The sequence below is a fragment of the Mus pahari genome, chromosome 14, assembly GCF_900095145.1.
Source record: "Mus pahari chromosome 14, PAHARI_EIJ_v1.1, whole genome shotgun sequence".
NCBI classification, from domain to species: Eukaryota; Metazoa; Chordata; class Mammalia; order Rodentia; family Muridae; genus Mus; species Mus pahari.
The window spans coordinates 72621617-72634789 of NC_034603.1; the positions used below are offsets into that span (position 1 = coordinate 72621617).

The 13173-nt window shown below is 43.0% G+C and overlaps 1 protein-coding gene across 8 annotated transcripts in view; it reads left to right on the top strand.

The window, feature by feature from the left end:
• The window catches only part of Tlk2 (tousled like kinase 2), a 97218-nt gene extending 89206 nt beyond the window's left edge, over positions 1-8012 (top strand). For all 8 annotated transcript variants that reach the window (XM_029545709.1, XM_021212103.1, XM_029545712.1 and 5 more), the window contains 3 exons: positions 1710-1821; positions 5001-5108; positions 6926-8012. In XM_029545709.1, the coding sequence (XP_029401569.1) occupies positions 1710-1821; positions 5001-5108; positions 6926-7099 (394 nt within the window). In that variant the 3' untranslated portion in view covers positions 7100-8012. The remainder of the gene's footprint in view (positions 1-1709; positions 1822-5000; positions 5109-6925) is intronic.
• The last annotated feature ends 5161 nt before the right edge of the window (positions 8013-13173 follow it).

Below are 13173 nucleotides of genomic sequence, written 5' to 3' on the forward strand. Positions count from 1 at the left end.
CTTTAATTCCAGCACTTGGGAGGCAGAGGTAGGTGGATTTATGAGTTCGAGGCCCGCCTGGTCTACAGAGTGAGTTCCAGGAGTGCACAGAGAAGACCTAACTTAAAAAAAAAAGAAAAAAAAAAAAAAAAAAAAAAAAAAAGAAAGTTATATTTGTTATGTACCCAAAGGTGAAGTGTAGAAAAGACCCAGCAACTGTGAAATCAGGGTCAAGGAAGTTTGAGTGCCTCTTGGAAGAGCTGTTCTTTTTTTTGTTGTTTTGCTTACATTTTTAAAAAATATTTTTTTTTCCCTTTTTTAGTCTTAGTAAGTTGTACATATTTCATTGTTTAGGATAGTTTGTTATGTTTTGTGTGGCATTGGAAATCCAACTCATCGCCACTGAGCTGCGCCTTCCATGTATGCCTCAGGTACAGATATATATTATAAAATAATAATCTGCCATAGGCTGTAGTAAACATCCATATATCTGTTACAAAAACGATGAGAAAAATATGTAAGTAAACAAGTTTGACAGAGAATGGAAGGTTTTCCTTAGGCTGGACTTTGCTGGTCTGGATCTACAGAAATTCATCTAATGTCTTCAGAATTCTGCCTTCCAGCAGGGCTGTGGCTAGGATTCCAAGCATAGTTCTTCAGTTTCCTAAATGTTCACAGGTAGCTTCCATACAATTTGTTGTAGCCCTTATCCCCTTGATTCTTCAGAGGCCAGTGGTGGGAGAGAAGAGGTTTAGATAATGGTCTTTGTGTGGGTTTTACTGCAGTTTGTTAGTCTTTCCACTGTCTCACCCAGAGTAGAAAAATACATCTCCTGGTAACTCAGAGTTTAGTGTCACTCTGGATTTTATATTGGAATTGTTGTGGTAAAATCTTCCAAAAGATGCTGTCTTAAATAGGCAGAATAGACTCTGCTTTCAGAGATCTCTAGGTCTTGAATTTATTTGGATTTAAAACATTTATTAATTTTAGAGACTGGAAATGTAGCTTAGTAGAAGCTCTCATTCAATCTTTAGCACCCTAAAAAAAATTGATTTTAGAGAAGTCTCCTTTGGACAGCATGAAAAGAAACCTCTGTTCTTTTTAACTGTGTTGTTTGAAGCTGTCATGAAAGGGAATTTGTTTCTTTGGGTCACTTCATGTTTAAAAAAGATATTTTGTGCTAAATGAATGTCTAGCTCTGTGGTATAACACGTCCATACTTGAGACCCTGGGTGTGATCCCAGTTGTCACCGTCACTACAGAGTACTACCAACAACAAAACTTGTGAATGACACTCGGAGTAGACACGACCCTGGGAAAGGAGGTTGGAGAGGGGTGATCAAAGTGAAACTAGAGAGAATATTCACCTCTCCATATATTGAGAAATAAAAAAGTTTAATGCCACATGAAGATATTACCACCTCTATAAGTTCGAGTGAGTGTCTTTCATTTACTTGTATATATTTCTAACCTGATAGTCTTGAGTGTTGGGTGTAAGAGTGTGTGTGTACATTTCATATAAAATGTTTGTTTGTGTATTATGAGGCAAGGTCTTTCTCCTTAACCCTGATTGTTCTGATTGTCACTATTCACAGTTTCACCCCCCTTTGCCCCTGCCCCTCAAGTGCTGAGTGTTAAATTTTTAATAAGACCCTTTATTTGCCTTTTTGTATACAGCTTAGATTTATATATTTAATTTTCTGAATGTTTTTATTTCTGTTTTCTCCCAGGTATTTACCACCAGAGTGTTTTGTGGTTGGGAAAGAGCCACCAAAGATCTCAAATAAAGTCGATGTCTGGTCAGTGGGTGTGATCTTCTACCAGTGTCTTTATGGGAGGAAGGTGAGGAAGAAGGCAGTGGAGCAGCCTGGGTCCACACCCACCACCTCAGTGGGATTCTTCTTTGCAGTTAATCATTGGAATCCTGAGTAGTGGTTTAAAGACAAAAACAGACTTCTCAGTAAATGCTTTGTGTATACCTACAAATTCCAGGCTGAAGAGCACCTACTGAATTCTCCCACGCCATCAGAGACATGCATGTTGCAATCTCAAATATAAGACATGTTTTAATTCTGATGTGAATTCATGTAAAATGGGGTGGGTTTTTGTTTTGTTTTGTTTTGTTTTTTAAGATCTTGCTTTGTAGCTATGGTTGGCCTGTACTATATATATATAGCACAGGCTGACCTCAGACTCAAGGTAATCAATCAATCCCTGTGCCTCAACCTCTTGAATGCTGGTGTCATATCACATCTGTCTTGAAATCATTTAGTAGCATGAAAAATTTGCCAAAAAAATTTCCCAAGCTTTCCAATAGGATCTGAAACTTAACCCCTAGATTTTATTTGTAACCACCTCATTAGATAAAAGCTGTTGTTAATAAAAAAAAAACCATACTGTGTGCTTGTGTGTGCTTGTGAGGCCTAGAAGTTGACCCCAGGTTTGTCATTAATTCTCCATCTATTTTTTGAGTAAGGTCTTTCACTGAACATGTTTGCGCTAGACTGGCTAGCTAGCAAGTCCCCACAACCTCCCTATGCTGGGACTACAGGCACATACGCTGCATCTGGCTTTTTTATGTGGGTGTTGGGGATCAAGATCAGGCCCTCATTTTTGTATAGTAAGTAAGCACTTTATCCACTGAGCCATCACCCCATACCCCTCATACTGTTTTGTTTGTTAATTTTGTTTTGTTGAGACTGGTTCTCACGAGGTAGCCCTGGCTGGTTTGGGTTTGTCTATGTTTAGATCAGGCCGGCCTTAAACTTACAGAGATTGTCGTACCTCTGCCTCATGAGCACTGGGATTATTAAAGGAGTGAATCACCGTACCTGGCAAAGATTTATTATTTATTTATTTATGAGTGTGTGTCTCTGAGTACATGAGTGTGTGTGCCCATGGAAGCTGAAGAGGGTGTCAGATACTGTCCTTGTTGGCTTTCTGTTGCTGTGATAAGCACCATGACAAAAACCAAAGCCCATCTCAGGAGGTGTGTATCTGGATCATAGTCTACCATTGAGAGAAATCAAGGCAGAAACCATGGAGGGATGCTGCTTACTGATTTGGTCTTTGTGGCTTGTTCAGATTCTTGCTTATATCAGCCAGGACCACCTACTCAAGACAGACACTACTCACAGTGGGCTTGGCCTTTCCATACAAATCCTGAAACAGGAAAATCCCCCTTGTCTTGCCTATCGGCATTTGATGGATACACTCAAAATAAGATTCCCAGGTGACTCTAGGTTGTGTTAAGGTGACAAAACTAACCAGCACAGATACGTTGGTGCTAGAGTCACAAGAGGTCAGGGGATGATTGACTTGGATGTTGGGAACTGAACTGGGGTTCTCTACAAAAGAGGCAAATGCTCTCAGCTGCTGATCCATCTCTCCAGCTACCCCTCCCCTCCTTTTTTGTGCTGAGAATGAGAAGGTGGCGTCAGAATGTATCCCTTGGCCAGGTGTGGTAGTTCATACCTATAATAGCAGTTATTTGGGGGTCTGAGACTAGAGGAGCCAAAGAATTCATGGGAAACCTTTAGTCCCAGCACTTGTGAGGCAGAGGCAGGCAGATCTCTGAGTTCAAGGCCAGTTTGGTTTAAAAGGGAGGTCAGTACTGCCAGGGCTATAACAAAACAAAACAAATACAGAAAAATCATCTTAGAAAAGCAAGGGCTAGGGATGTAGTTCAGTGATACAGTGTGTAACTAACATCTATAAAGCTCTGGGTTCCATTCCCATGCCCACACAGACAGTATTTCTTATCTGTTTCTAGTAAAGTTCTTATATCATTAGAACAAACAGTAATGGTATTTTTCCTTCTGAGCATATCTTTTACACACCCACATGTGTATAGTGTATACACATATTAGGGTCCTGTTGTGTATTCATATTCCTTCTGCCTTTAGTGTTTCGTTAGGCAGAAGCAGATGGGAGTTTTGTAGGCACTGTGAACTCTTAATATTTTTATTAGATTCCCAGTGCCAAGTCTTTAATGTGGATAATGCTTTAGCCTCTTGTTTTTGGACCAGCCTTTACAAGACAAGAAAACTATGCAGAACTAGTAGAGTTTAATTATTTTGTGTACTGTTTAATAGTGTTGAATTGTTACTAATACTAGCAATAGAGGTTATGTAGAATTATTTCAGATCTGTTAGGAACACTGAGCTTTAGCCTGGTTTTTAAAGTTTTTGTTTTTTTAAGAAAACTGCAGCTTGAGGCACAGTTAAAACCCCTAAGCGTTCCCAGGTCTTTGTTATTATTTGTCAGGTTTTGTTTCTTGCGAGGTGGCATCTTTGTTACATAGTCCAAACTGGCCTAGAGCTCACTGTGTAGCCTTTGCTGGCTTTGAAATCACAGTGACTCTCCCGTGTCAGCCTCCTAAGTGCTGAGGTGACAGCTGTGAGTCTGTCCCCATTCCCATCCTTCATTCTGGGTGCGAGTAAAACATTTTCTCTTCTAACCTTTTTTTTTTTTTTTTTAAGATTTATTTTATGTTTTTGAGTGTTTTTTTTTTCTGCATGTACATATGTCCACCACATGGGAGCTCAGAAACTGTGCACTGGATTCCCTGAAGCTGGAGTTACAGGTGGATATGAACCACCATATAGTTTCTGAGAGTTGAACTCAGGTCCTCTGCAAGAACAATAAGTATTCTCCATTTCTGAGCCATCTCTGCAGCTCTAGCCACACCCACAATTTATTTAGTTTTTCATTCTTTTTTTTGTGTACATATTAGGTTGGCTAGTGGCACATAAACATGATGTATGGTCACCAAAGGAGTAAGTCAGAGTTCAAGAGACAGCTGGCTTCTTTCTGACTCTCTTGGCTATGAGTAAAGCTGGAGATAGGAGAGATGGTTCCTACTTCTCTGTTCTGCCTTGAGTGGCCTTTACGCTCTGTGCCCTCCCTGTTAAGTGTCAAGGGTGAGAGGTAAAGGAGACCATCCCCAGTGTGGAGACTTCTGTGGTACTGAATTGTGTAACCAGAGGCCAACCTTAGTTTATTCTGTTTTTATATGACAGCCTTTTGGCCATAACCAGTCCCAGCAAGATATTCTACAAGAGAATACTATTCTTAAGGCTACTGAAGTACAGTTCCCGCCAAAGCCAGTAGTAACACCTGAAGCAAAGGTAAGTTTGATTCATTGGCCAGCAGAAATGGCTGTTTCCTGTGTCATTTCTTTGAGTGGTAGTAACTGGATTAATATGAAATTGAGCCTTTATTAAGCAGCAGGATGGGACAAATTAGTGTTCTTAAGAACAGTAGGTAGAAGAATATTAATATTGCTTATGGTCTGTCTGCCTCATCCCCAAGTTCAGTAAAAGGAATATTGACAAGCAGATTTAATTCACAAAGGCTCTGTGATAATATGACAGGGAAGGCTACATACCTGGCAGCGTGTGTAATAGGAAGGGTACCCAGTTTGATGCCCGCAAGGGAGGGTGGTCTGTCTGATGCAGGAGTGCTCAGGTGGAAAGGTAAAGCCCTCTCTCCACTTCTGATGGCATGGTTGGGGTAGGTCTCGATGATGGAATGCTCTCTGACCAGTATCCTGAGTAATGTGTAAGTTAGAGCCATGTGTAGATCTGAGGGAAGGGTGTTCTATGGAGAAGGGCAGGTTGTAGTTCTGCAGAGAGGTGCAGAGCCACTGTGAAGTAAATTGTGGGAAGCAGGCAGATGGTGGGGTCATGCCAACTGTGGTCCATTTGCTGTTTTAAGAGCCTACACCAGCAGCTATTTGAAGATACATTTATTTAGTCACTTTATACTCTATGAGAACCTTTTATGTATTTCACTAGGAAAGGCTCATTTTCTTTTTCTTTGTCTTTTATGTATTTATTTTACATTGCAGATTTTATTCCCCTCCCCCAGTCCCCATCCACCCTCAGACTGTTCCACATCGCATACCTCTCCCCCACCCCCGAAAAGGCTCATTTTCAAAGCCAGGAGTTCCACGTTCATTTCAATAGATATGTGTCTTAGTTTCCAAATACATTAAGCAAGCAAGTACCTGTGTCTTCCATTTTGAAAAGCCAGAATTGTCTTTCTATCTTAATATTTTGGTAATCAAACATTTGAAAACAAATAGAAAGTCAATCACTAGTTGCATGTCTTAGGTTTTCCAAAAACCCTATTTTATTTTATTTATTCATGCTGAAACTTGAACTCTAGGCCACGTGCTTGCTAGCATGCACTCTCCTTCTAGTTCCATCCTTAGCCAAGTTTAACTTTTTCAGTTAGTTTTAGTCATAACAAAATAGAGGATGAAGAACATAGTCTCTTGTCATATGATGTGTTGTCACCAAGGAGCCTGCCACACACCATTATCATCAGCTCACTGTGAAGTATAGATTCTATGAGTGTAATGTTTAACATTAAAAACGGACCCCTTGGGATTGGAGATATAACTAAGTTGGCAGAGTGCTTGCCTAGCGTGCACAAAGCCCAGTCTTCCATCGCTAGCACTGCATTAACCAAAAGTGGTTGGGTGCACATGTGTAATCCCTGTATTCCAGAGGTAGAGGTAAGAGGGTCAGAGTTCAGGGTCATCTTTGGCTACATACTGAATTTGAGACCAGCCTAGGAAACATGAGAGTCTCTTTGAAGAAAAGAAAAAAAAAGTTGATTAAATAAATTGCATTACAAAATTCGAATATGTTGAACTCTGGTCAAAAAAACCAGAGAGACAGAAAACACTTAAAAGTCTTTATGATGAGAGTTTTGTAAATAAGACTACACTGCCTTTTGCAGTGTGTGGGAAGGTAACGCCCATGTTGATAGTTGAAGTTAAGTCATGTCTGAAGTATTCGGCAAACCCCAGTGCTGGTGCTGGCCCTGTCTTCTAAGGTCTGCATGGTGGATTCTGGGGACGGCTATAAACCTGTTTTTTGGAAGGAGTTCAAACCTGTTTACCAGGATTATCTTTTCTATGAAACTTCCTTTTCAGGCATTTATCAGGCGATGTTTGGCCTATCGAAAGGAAGATCGTATTGATGTGCAGCAGCTGGCCTGTGACCCCTACTTGTTGCCTCACATCCGAAAGTCAGTCTCCACAAGTAGTCCTGCAGGAGCTGCTATTGCATCAACCTCTGGGGCATCCAATAACAGTTCTTCGAATTGAGACCAACTCCCAAGGCCACAAACTGTTGAGCACACACAGTGGACATATGGCATTCAGCAGTGGGTTTGGAACATAGTGAATCCAAATGGATCTCATGAAACCTGTACCAGGTGCTTTTATTTTCTTGCTTTTTTCCCATCCGTAGAGCATGACAGCATCGATTCTCGTTGAGGAGAAGCCTTGGGCAGCTCTGGCCAGGCCTCGCCTCGGAGGAAAAGGCCCTGCCCAAGGTTCCAGCATCAATGGTCACCATGGGTGGCTGCTCTGAGTGAGGAAAAAATTAAAAAGAAAAAACTGGTTCCATGTACTGTGAACTTGGAAACATGCAGACTCAGGGGGTTCCCTGATGGAGTGCTTCGGAGGAAGAATGGGGACTTGAAAATACAGACTGGGCTAGTCCAGTGTCTATATTTAAACTTGCTCTTTTCTTTTAATAAAATTTAGGTAACATCTCCTGAAAAGCTGATAGCAGAAGGCTCGGCTGGGGATGGTGTTTGACTTGGGAGGAAAAAGTTGCTACTGCCATTAAAGGCACTAGAGTTAGTGTGCTAGCCCTGAATAATCTCAGTTTCTAAAACCATGCAGCTTCCTTCACCCCTTTTTTATTTCTGAAAGAGTACATTTGGTCATACAGTGAAACCCGTATTAGCGAGTACGTGGCAATGTTCATTCCGGTCAAATGCAGCTTTCTCCTCCATCTGGTCTCCCACTCTGAATGCTTCCCTCACCTCAGTAGGGAGAAACGGTGGGGGTCCTGAGATGCCTGGGTTTTGCCATCGGACAAAGAATGAGGTTAGAAGACTGCAGTTCGGAGTCTCTCTAGGTTTTCTTCACAATTTGAACACTTGACGGTTGTCCCTTTTAATTTATTTGAAGTGCTATTTTTTTAAATAAAGGTTCATCTGTCCATGCAGTCCTCCTGGATTCTCTGATTATACATAGTAACTATGGGACCTGCTTCTAGAGGTAGACAGAAGGCTCCAAAGGTGGCTAGCTCCTGCCTACAATCTTCTTGCTCACAATTAAACGTGATCAACACACAGGCTTTTCCAACTCTGTTAGATCTCTGAGAACAAATCCTCTCTCAGGCATTTGAATTATGGTGAATATACTCTGGTGTGTATATCTGTGAGCATGGACCCTCTTCTAACTCACTTAGAGTCTTTGTTTTAAATCTCAAAGAATATAGGTATTTCAGCTTTTCATCCCCCCCCCCAATTTGGCTTATTTCTGAGATGTGTGATCTACTGGAGGTGGAGCTGAAATGGGAGCTGTGTGACCCCACTGTGCCCTGGAAACAGCAGATGACTCTGCAGGAGAGAGTTGGAGGCCAGGGCCTGAACATGTGGTAGCCAGCTTGGAATGTTACTGACATGTGGTAAGAGAGCCAGCCAGAAATACTTAAGAGCTGGAGAGATCAGAGCAGGGGCGGGAGTCAGGAAGGGCAGAGCTCTTAGGCAATTCATGACTTTAGTGCTCTGTGCATGTGGAAAGCGTCACTAAGGACACCTTTTCTAAACCCCTGTGCATTTTGTAGTCCTGCCCCACACTCCTTGATATCAAGTGATCTTAAAGAAAGGCAGAGCATTCCCAACCAAAGGAATTTGTAGGTAGGTCTTGTCATATGGTGTTCTGAGGAGAGAAAACTCTTGAGGCTTTGGTGAAATGTGTATTTTGTGTGTACTTCTCTCCTGCTTAAATGCTAGGGCTGGAGCAGCTCTGGCCTTAGCCTGCACTCCCATCCTGCTCACTTCCTGCAGGGAGTGGAGCAGAGTGCAGGTCAGCTTCTGTGATGATATAGGATGATGTGTCCACAGGCACGAGGAGAGGGTGAAGTAGAAGTCATGTTAAACTAGCTTAAAGGAACTCAATGTGTGAATGAGTGATTCTTGTAGTTTTTAAGTTTTGACTCTGTGGAAAAAGATGCTGTGGCTTTAGGCCTTCCTTTCCTCACTTTTGGCCCAATTCCTATGTTCCTAGGCGTGTGTGGCAGGCTTACTTTGTGTCTGCCTTTTCTCCCTTTATCCTAAAGAAGGACACCCTCCTTTCTCATGTGATTCAGTCAGAGTCTTGACTGGCCTGGCTTGAATCTGGGCACGGCGTCTTCCCACGGCCTGGAGAAGCCCCAGAGAATACACCAACCTCTTTCCCTCTTTGAAGGAGCAGTAAAGTCACTGAGTGGGTTTCTCTGACATCAGATGAATTTCACTTTCTCCACGCTGTAGTCCCTTATTGACTGACATAGGGTTGACTTACTCTATCCAGTGCATCCAGCATCCTTTTAACATTGAGATGTGACTGTCATCTGTAAATATGCTAGACTGCATTACTGACTGTTCTAGGACACATGTGGCCCATGGTTGGACTCTCCTGTAATACAATGACCAAAGAAAGTATTAATTTATAATTAAACTTACCCATACTGTTTTGGCCTTTTCCAACAATGGGTATAGGGCAGAAGAATATACATTTAAAATAAATTATAAGAAATTAGGGTGATGGCTTAGCAAGTAAAGGAACTTGCTAACAAGCTTGATTACCTAAATTTAATCCCCGTGATCCCAAAAAACTAAGGCCTACAAATTGTCCTCTGACCTCCACATACCTGCCTTGGTACTACCGTTACCCACACATAAATTAATGAATGTAATTTTAAAACACACTAATTCTCAGTCTCTTGGTTTCGTTCAGGTTTGTTCTCCAGCCTCACACAGGCCTCTCTTTATCAAGGGGATATTGCCATGGAAATCTTGGTAGCTGTTAGGTTCCCATGGGTCCTACAAGCATAGTGGGAATGTGTTGACTTCTGTAGTACTTTCTGTGCCTCTTAGGTACCAAATGGTGGAGGTACAACAGTAAATAGCAAACATAGCAAATGAAGGTCTATTTACGGACTCACAATCCATGAGCTCCTGGGCCTGAGAAGAGGCAGTATGGGTCCCAAGGGGGAGGGCCTGTGTGGTTAAGCTGCTTGCATCCCACTACTGTGGCTGACCTGGGCACACTGGCTAATTAACAGTTAAGAGCATTGTGTTCTTAATTTAGATAATAGTTCTCTTTAAACAATTATTTTGCAAGGGCCTAGAGCTAGAGGTGGGTACTGGGGCTTCGTTCTAAGAATGCAACGTGCATAGCTAGGCCACCTTTCGGGTGTTTTTCTTTCTGAGACTTGTACTACCCTACTGTTTAATGTTCCTCTTTCTCCTCTTTCAGTTTTGTAGGCAGAGTCGATCAGGCTTTAAAAGTTAGGCCTGAGTTCATATCCCACTTTTGCAGTCTCCAGGGACATCTTGTACTGGGAGTGTAGGTAAAGTGCCTGGCGAGACTCTGTAAGAGGAGCGGAGTTTAGAATCCCTGAATTCACTGGTTTGAAGTTGAGAACCTTCTTGCCATGGTGGCAGGAGATGATTTGGCCATTCCGTGCCATCAGTGGGTCTCATTCTGCCTGGAAGACAGCTTCTGGCTGTGTCTGGGAACATCGGCAGCATTAGGAGTTTGTTAGACATGTACATTCTTGGGCCCCATGCCACAGACTACAAAACTGGAGGCAGAAGTTTACTGTGTGTTATTCCTAGGTTACGGATCCAGGTGTGTATTTGAGAGCCTGGCCATGGGCTGTTTGCCTCCCAGGGAAGGATGGAATGGAAGGGTGCCAGTTCCTATAGTGACGACGGAGGGGCAGTGGAGAGGTTAGCTGTAAGACCTCATAGTGCTAGTGTGACCAACCTACCAGGCAGGTGTAAAGGATGTATTAAAAAGATAACTGTCCCTCCAATTGATTGTGGAACTATTTAACAATGTACCCCAAGAAACTAGAACTTCCTAAGGAATCTCATACTGGGGAAGAAAAATCACCTAAAGCTGGGGCCGGCCAGTGATGGGTCATTGACAGCTCCATCCCTGCATCCGGACTGCTTAATTATGCATATATCTTGCTTTCTATTTAAGCTTATCTATGCTAGGACTCTGAAGATGGATGCATCTGTCACTGGAGCACTTTATCTCTCTTCACAATGTAGCTACATTGCTTTTCACTATTTTCAGCTCTTTCAATTGGCTTACTGGAGATGGGTGACAGAATCTGGCATGTTGGAGCAACCAGATGGAACCTAGGGCCTTGCACACCTAGGTACTTCACTTAGCTTTCTGGCTTCTTCCAAACTCACCCAACTGCAAGAGAGATGAGTTGTGTTTTATTTTTATCTTTGGGAACCAGTCTATCTTAAGCTTAGGGCTTCTGGACTGTTGTTAGACACTGTCATTATGTGGAGCAGCAAGAAGGCCTAGACAACTCCTACAGGTCTGTAACAATACACTTGGGAGCCATTCTTCCCTTTGGCAAAACACTAGCTATCTTATTATGAGTTAATTATTTGGGTTTTCCCCATACTTTAGGGGTCCAGGACTACAGGAGAGAGATTGCTTCAACTGGCACTCTGATTAAGCAGTTCTTTGGAGGGGTGAAGAGGGTTAAAGGGGGAGAGGCCTGGGGATTGAGGAACCTGCCAGAGGCTGGAAAAACAGGCAGGTCTGGGGCCAGGTGGGGGCAGGGAATACAAGAGTGCTTTTGTGCAGGCTGAGCCCAGCAGGGGCCCTAGACAGGCTGGAGTCTGCCTGAGGAACATGGAGGAATACTGCTCTGGACTTGAGACCCCATGGTGAGAAGGGTCAGAGAGCCACTGGCTGGCTGGCTGCCCAGCTCCACCCATCTGGCCCTGGGTCAGGCCTATGGGTGTGGTACTTAAGTGTCCAGTTAGAAGACTGTTAACCCCAGGTCTGCTAGCATCAAGCTTTCTTCCCTTGGAGACTACATAGGGGAGGAAGAACTGGGGGGGAGGGGGGGCTTATAGAAGGGGCTCTAGGAAAGTGAGGCCCAGAGCCATTTGCCTACATGTAGTAGATGTAGCTGTAGTAAATGGGAAGGTTACTACAGGTGGAAACTTTTGGAACTGGAGTCACTGAGTGCTGTTTGCACAGAGGTGGGTGTAAGCAGAGATAGCACATGGGCTTACAGACAGACAGACAGACATGAACATTTATCCTAATCTCTATCAATCCTAATTCTGCCATGTTGTGTTTTTTTGGTTGTTGTTGTTGTTTTGGGGGGTTTTTTGTGGGTTTTTTTGTTTTGTTTTGAGACAGGGTTTCTCTGTGTAGTCTTGGCTTTCCTGGAACTCATACTGTAGACCAGGCTGGCCTCGAACTCAGAAATCCGCCTGCCTCAGCCTCCCAAGTGCTAATTCTGCCCTGTTTTCTCCAACCCTCCCCTCCCTCCTGGCTAGTGGTCCTCAGGACTAGATTGAAGTGCTGCCCATACCGCCTCCGCTGTGCTGGGCTGGCTGGAAGAGAAAGAAAATGTGGCTCGTAGAACTCCATTAGTGTTCTCTAGAATCCAGTCCTCTCAGCTTTGATTTATATGGATCATACTTCTTCAAACTTGTTATCTTGGTTTGTCTTGTTATCTTGCGTATAGATTAGGAGGTGATAGGGTGTTGGTTAGTAAAGTGTTTATGAGGCAAACATGAGGACCTGAGTTTAGATTTCCAGCACCCACACACATAGCCTAGAATCCCAGCACTTGGAAGGCAGAGATAGGTGGATCTCAGAGTTCAAGGCCAGCCTAGTCTATAAAGAGTTTTAGCTAAGCCAGGGCTACATAGTAAGACTGCCACAAAATAAAAGTTGGAGAGCACCTGATGGCTAACCTGGGTTCCACACAGAGGGTTCCACACATGCATATACATACATGTATACACGTTCACCTGAAACTGAACACATAGACACACAGATTTGGAAGGCATAGTTCTTCCTGTCCCATTTCTAGAAACTGTCTATAATGATAAATAGGAATGAATCTTTCTGCTGTGCGTGTTGGGGTGGTTTGTATGTTTTGGGGTCCTTTTTTTTTTCCTTTTCTGTAAGCTTAATGGTGGTATGGTAGGGAGTGGGCAGTGAACAGCAGGTATGGCTAGTTGCTGTTTCTGTCAACAAAATAGAGGAGGACATGGTCACAGAACACGTATGTGCTCTCTTGCTCTCTATTCCCCCCTCTCCCTCCCCCCCCTCTCTCTCTC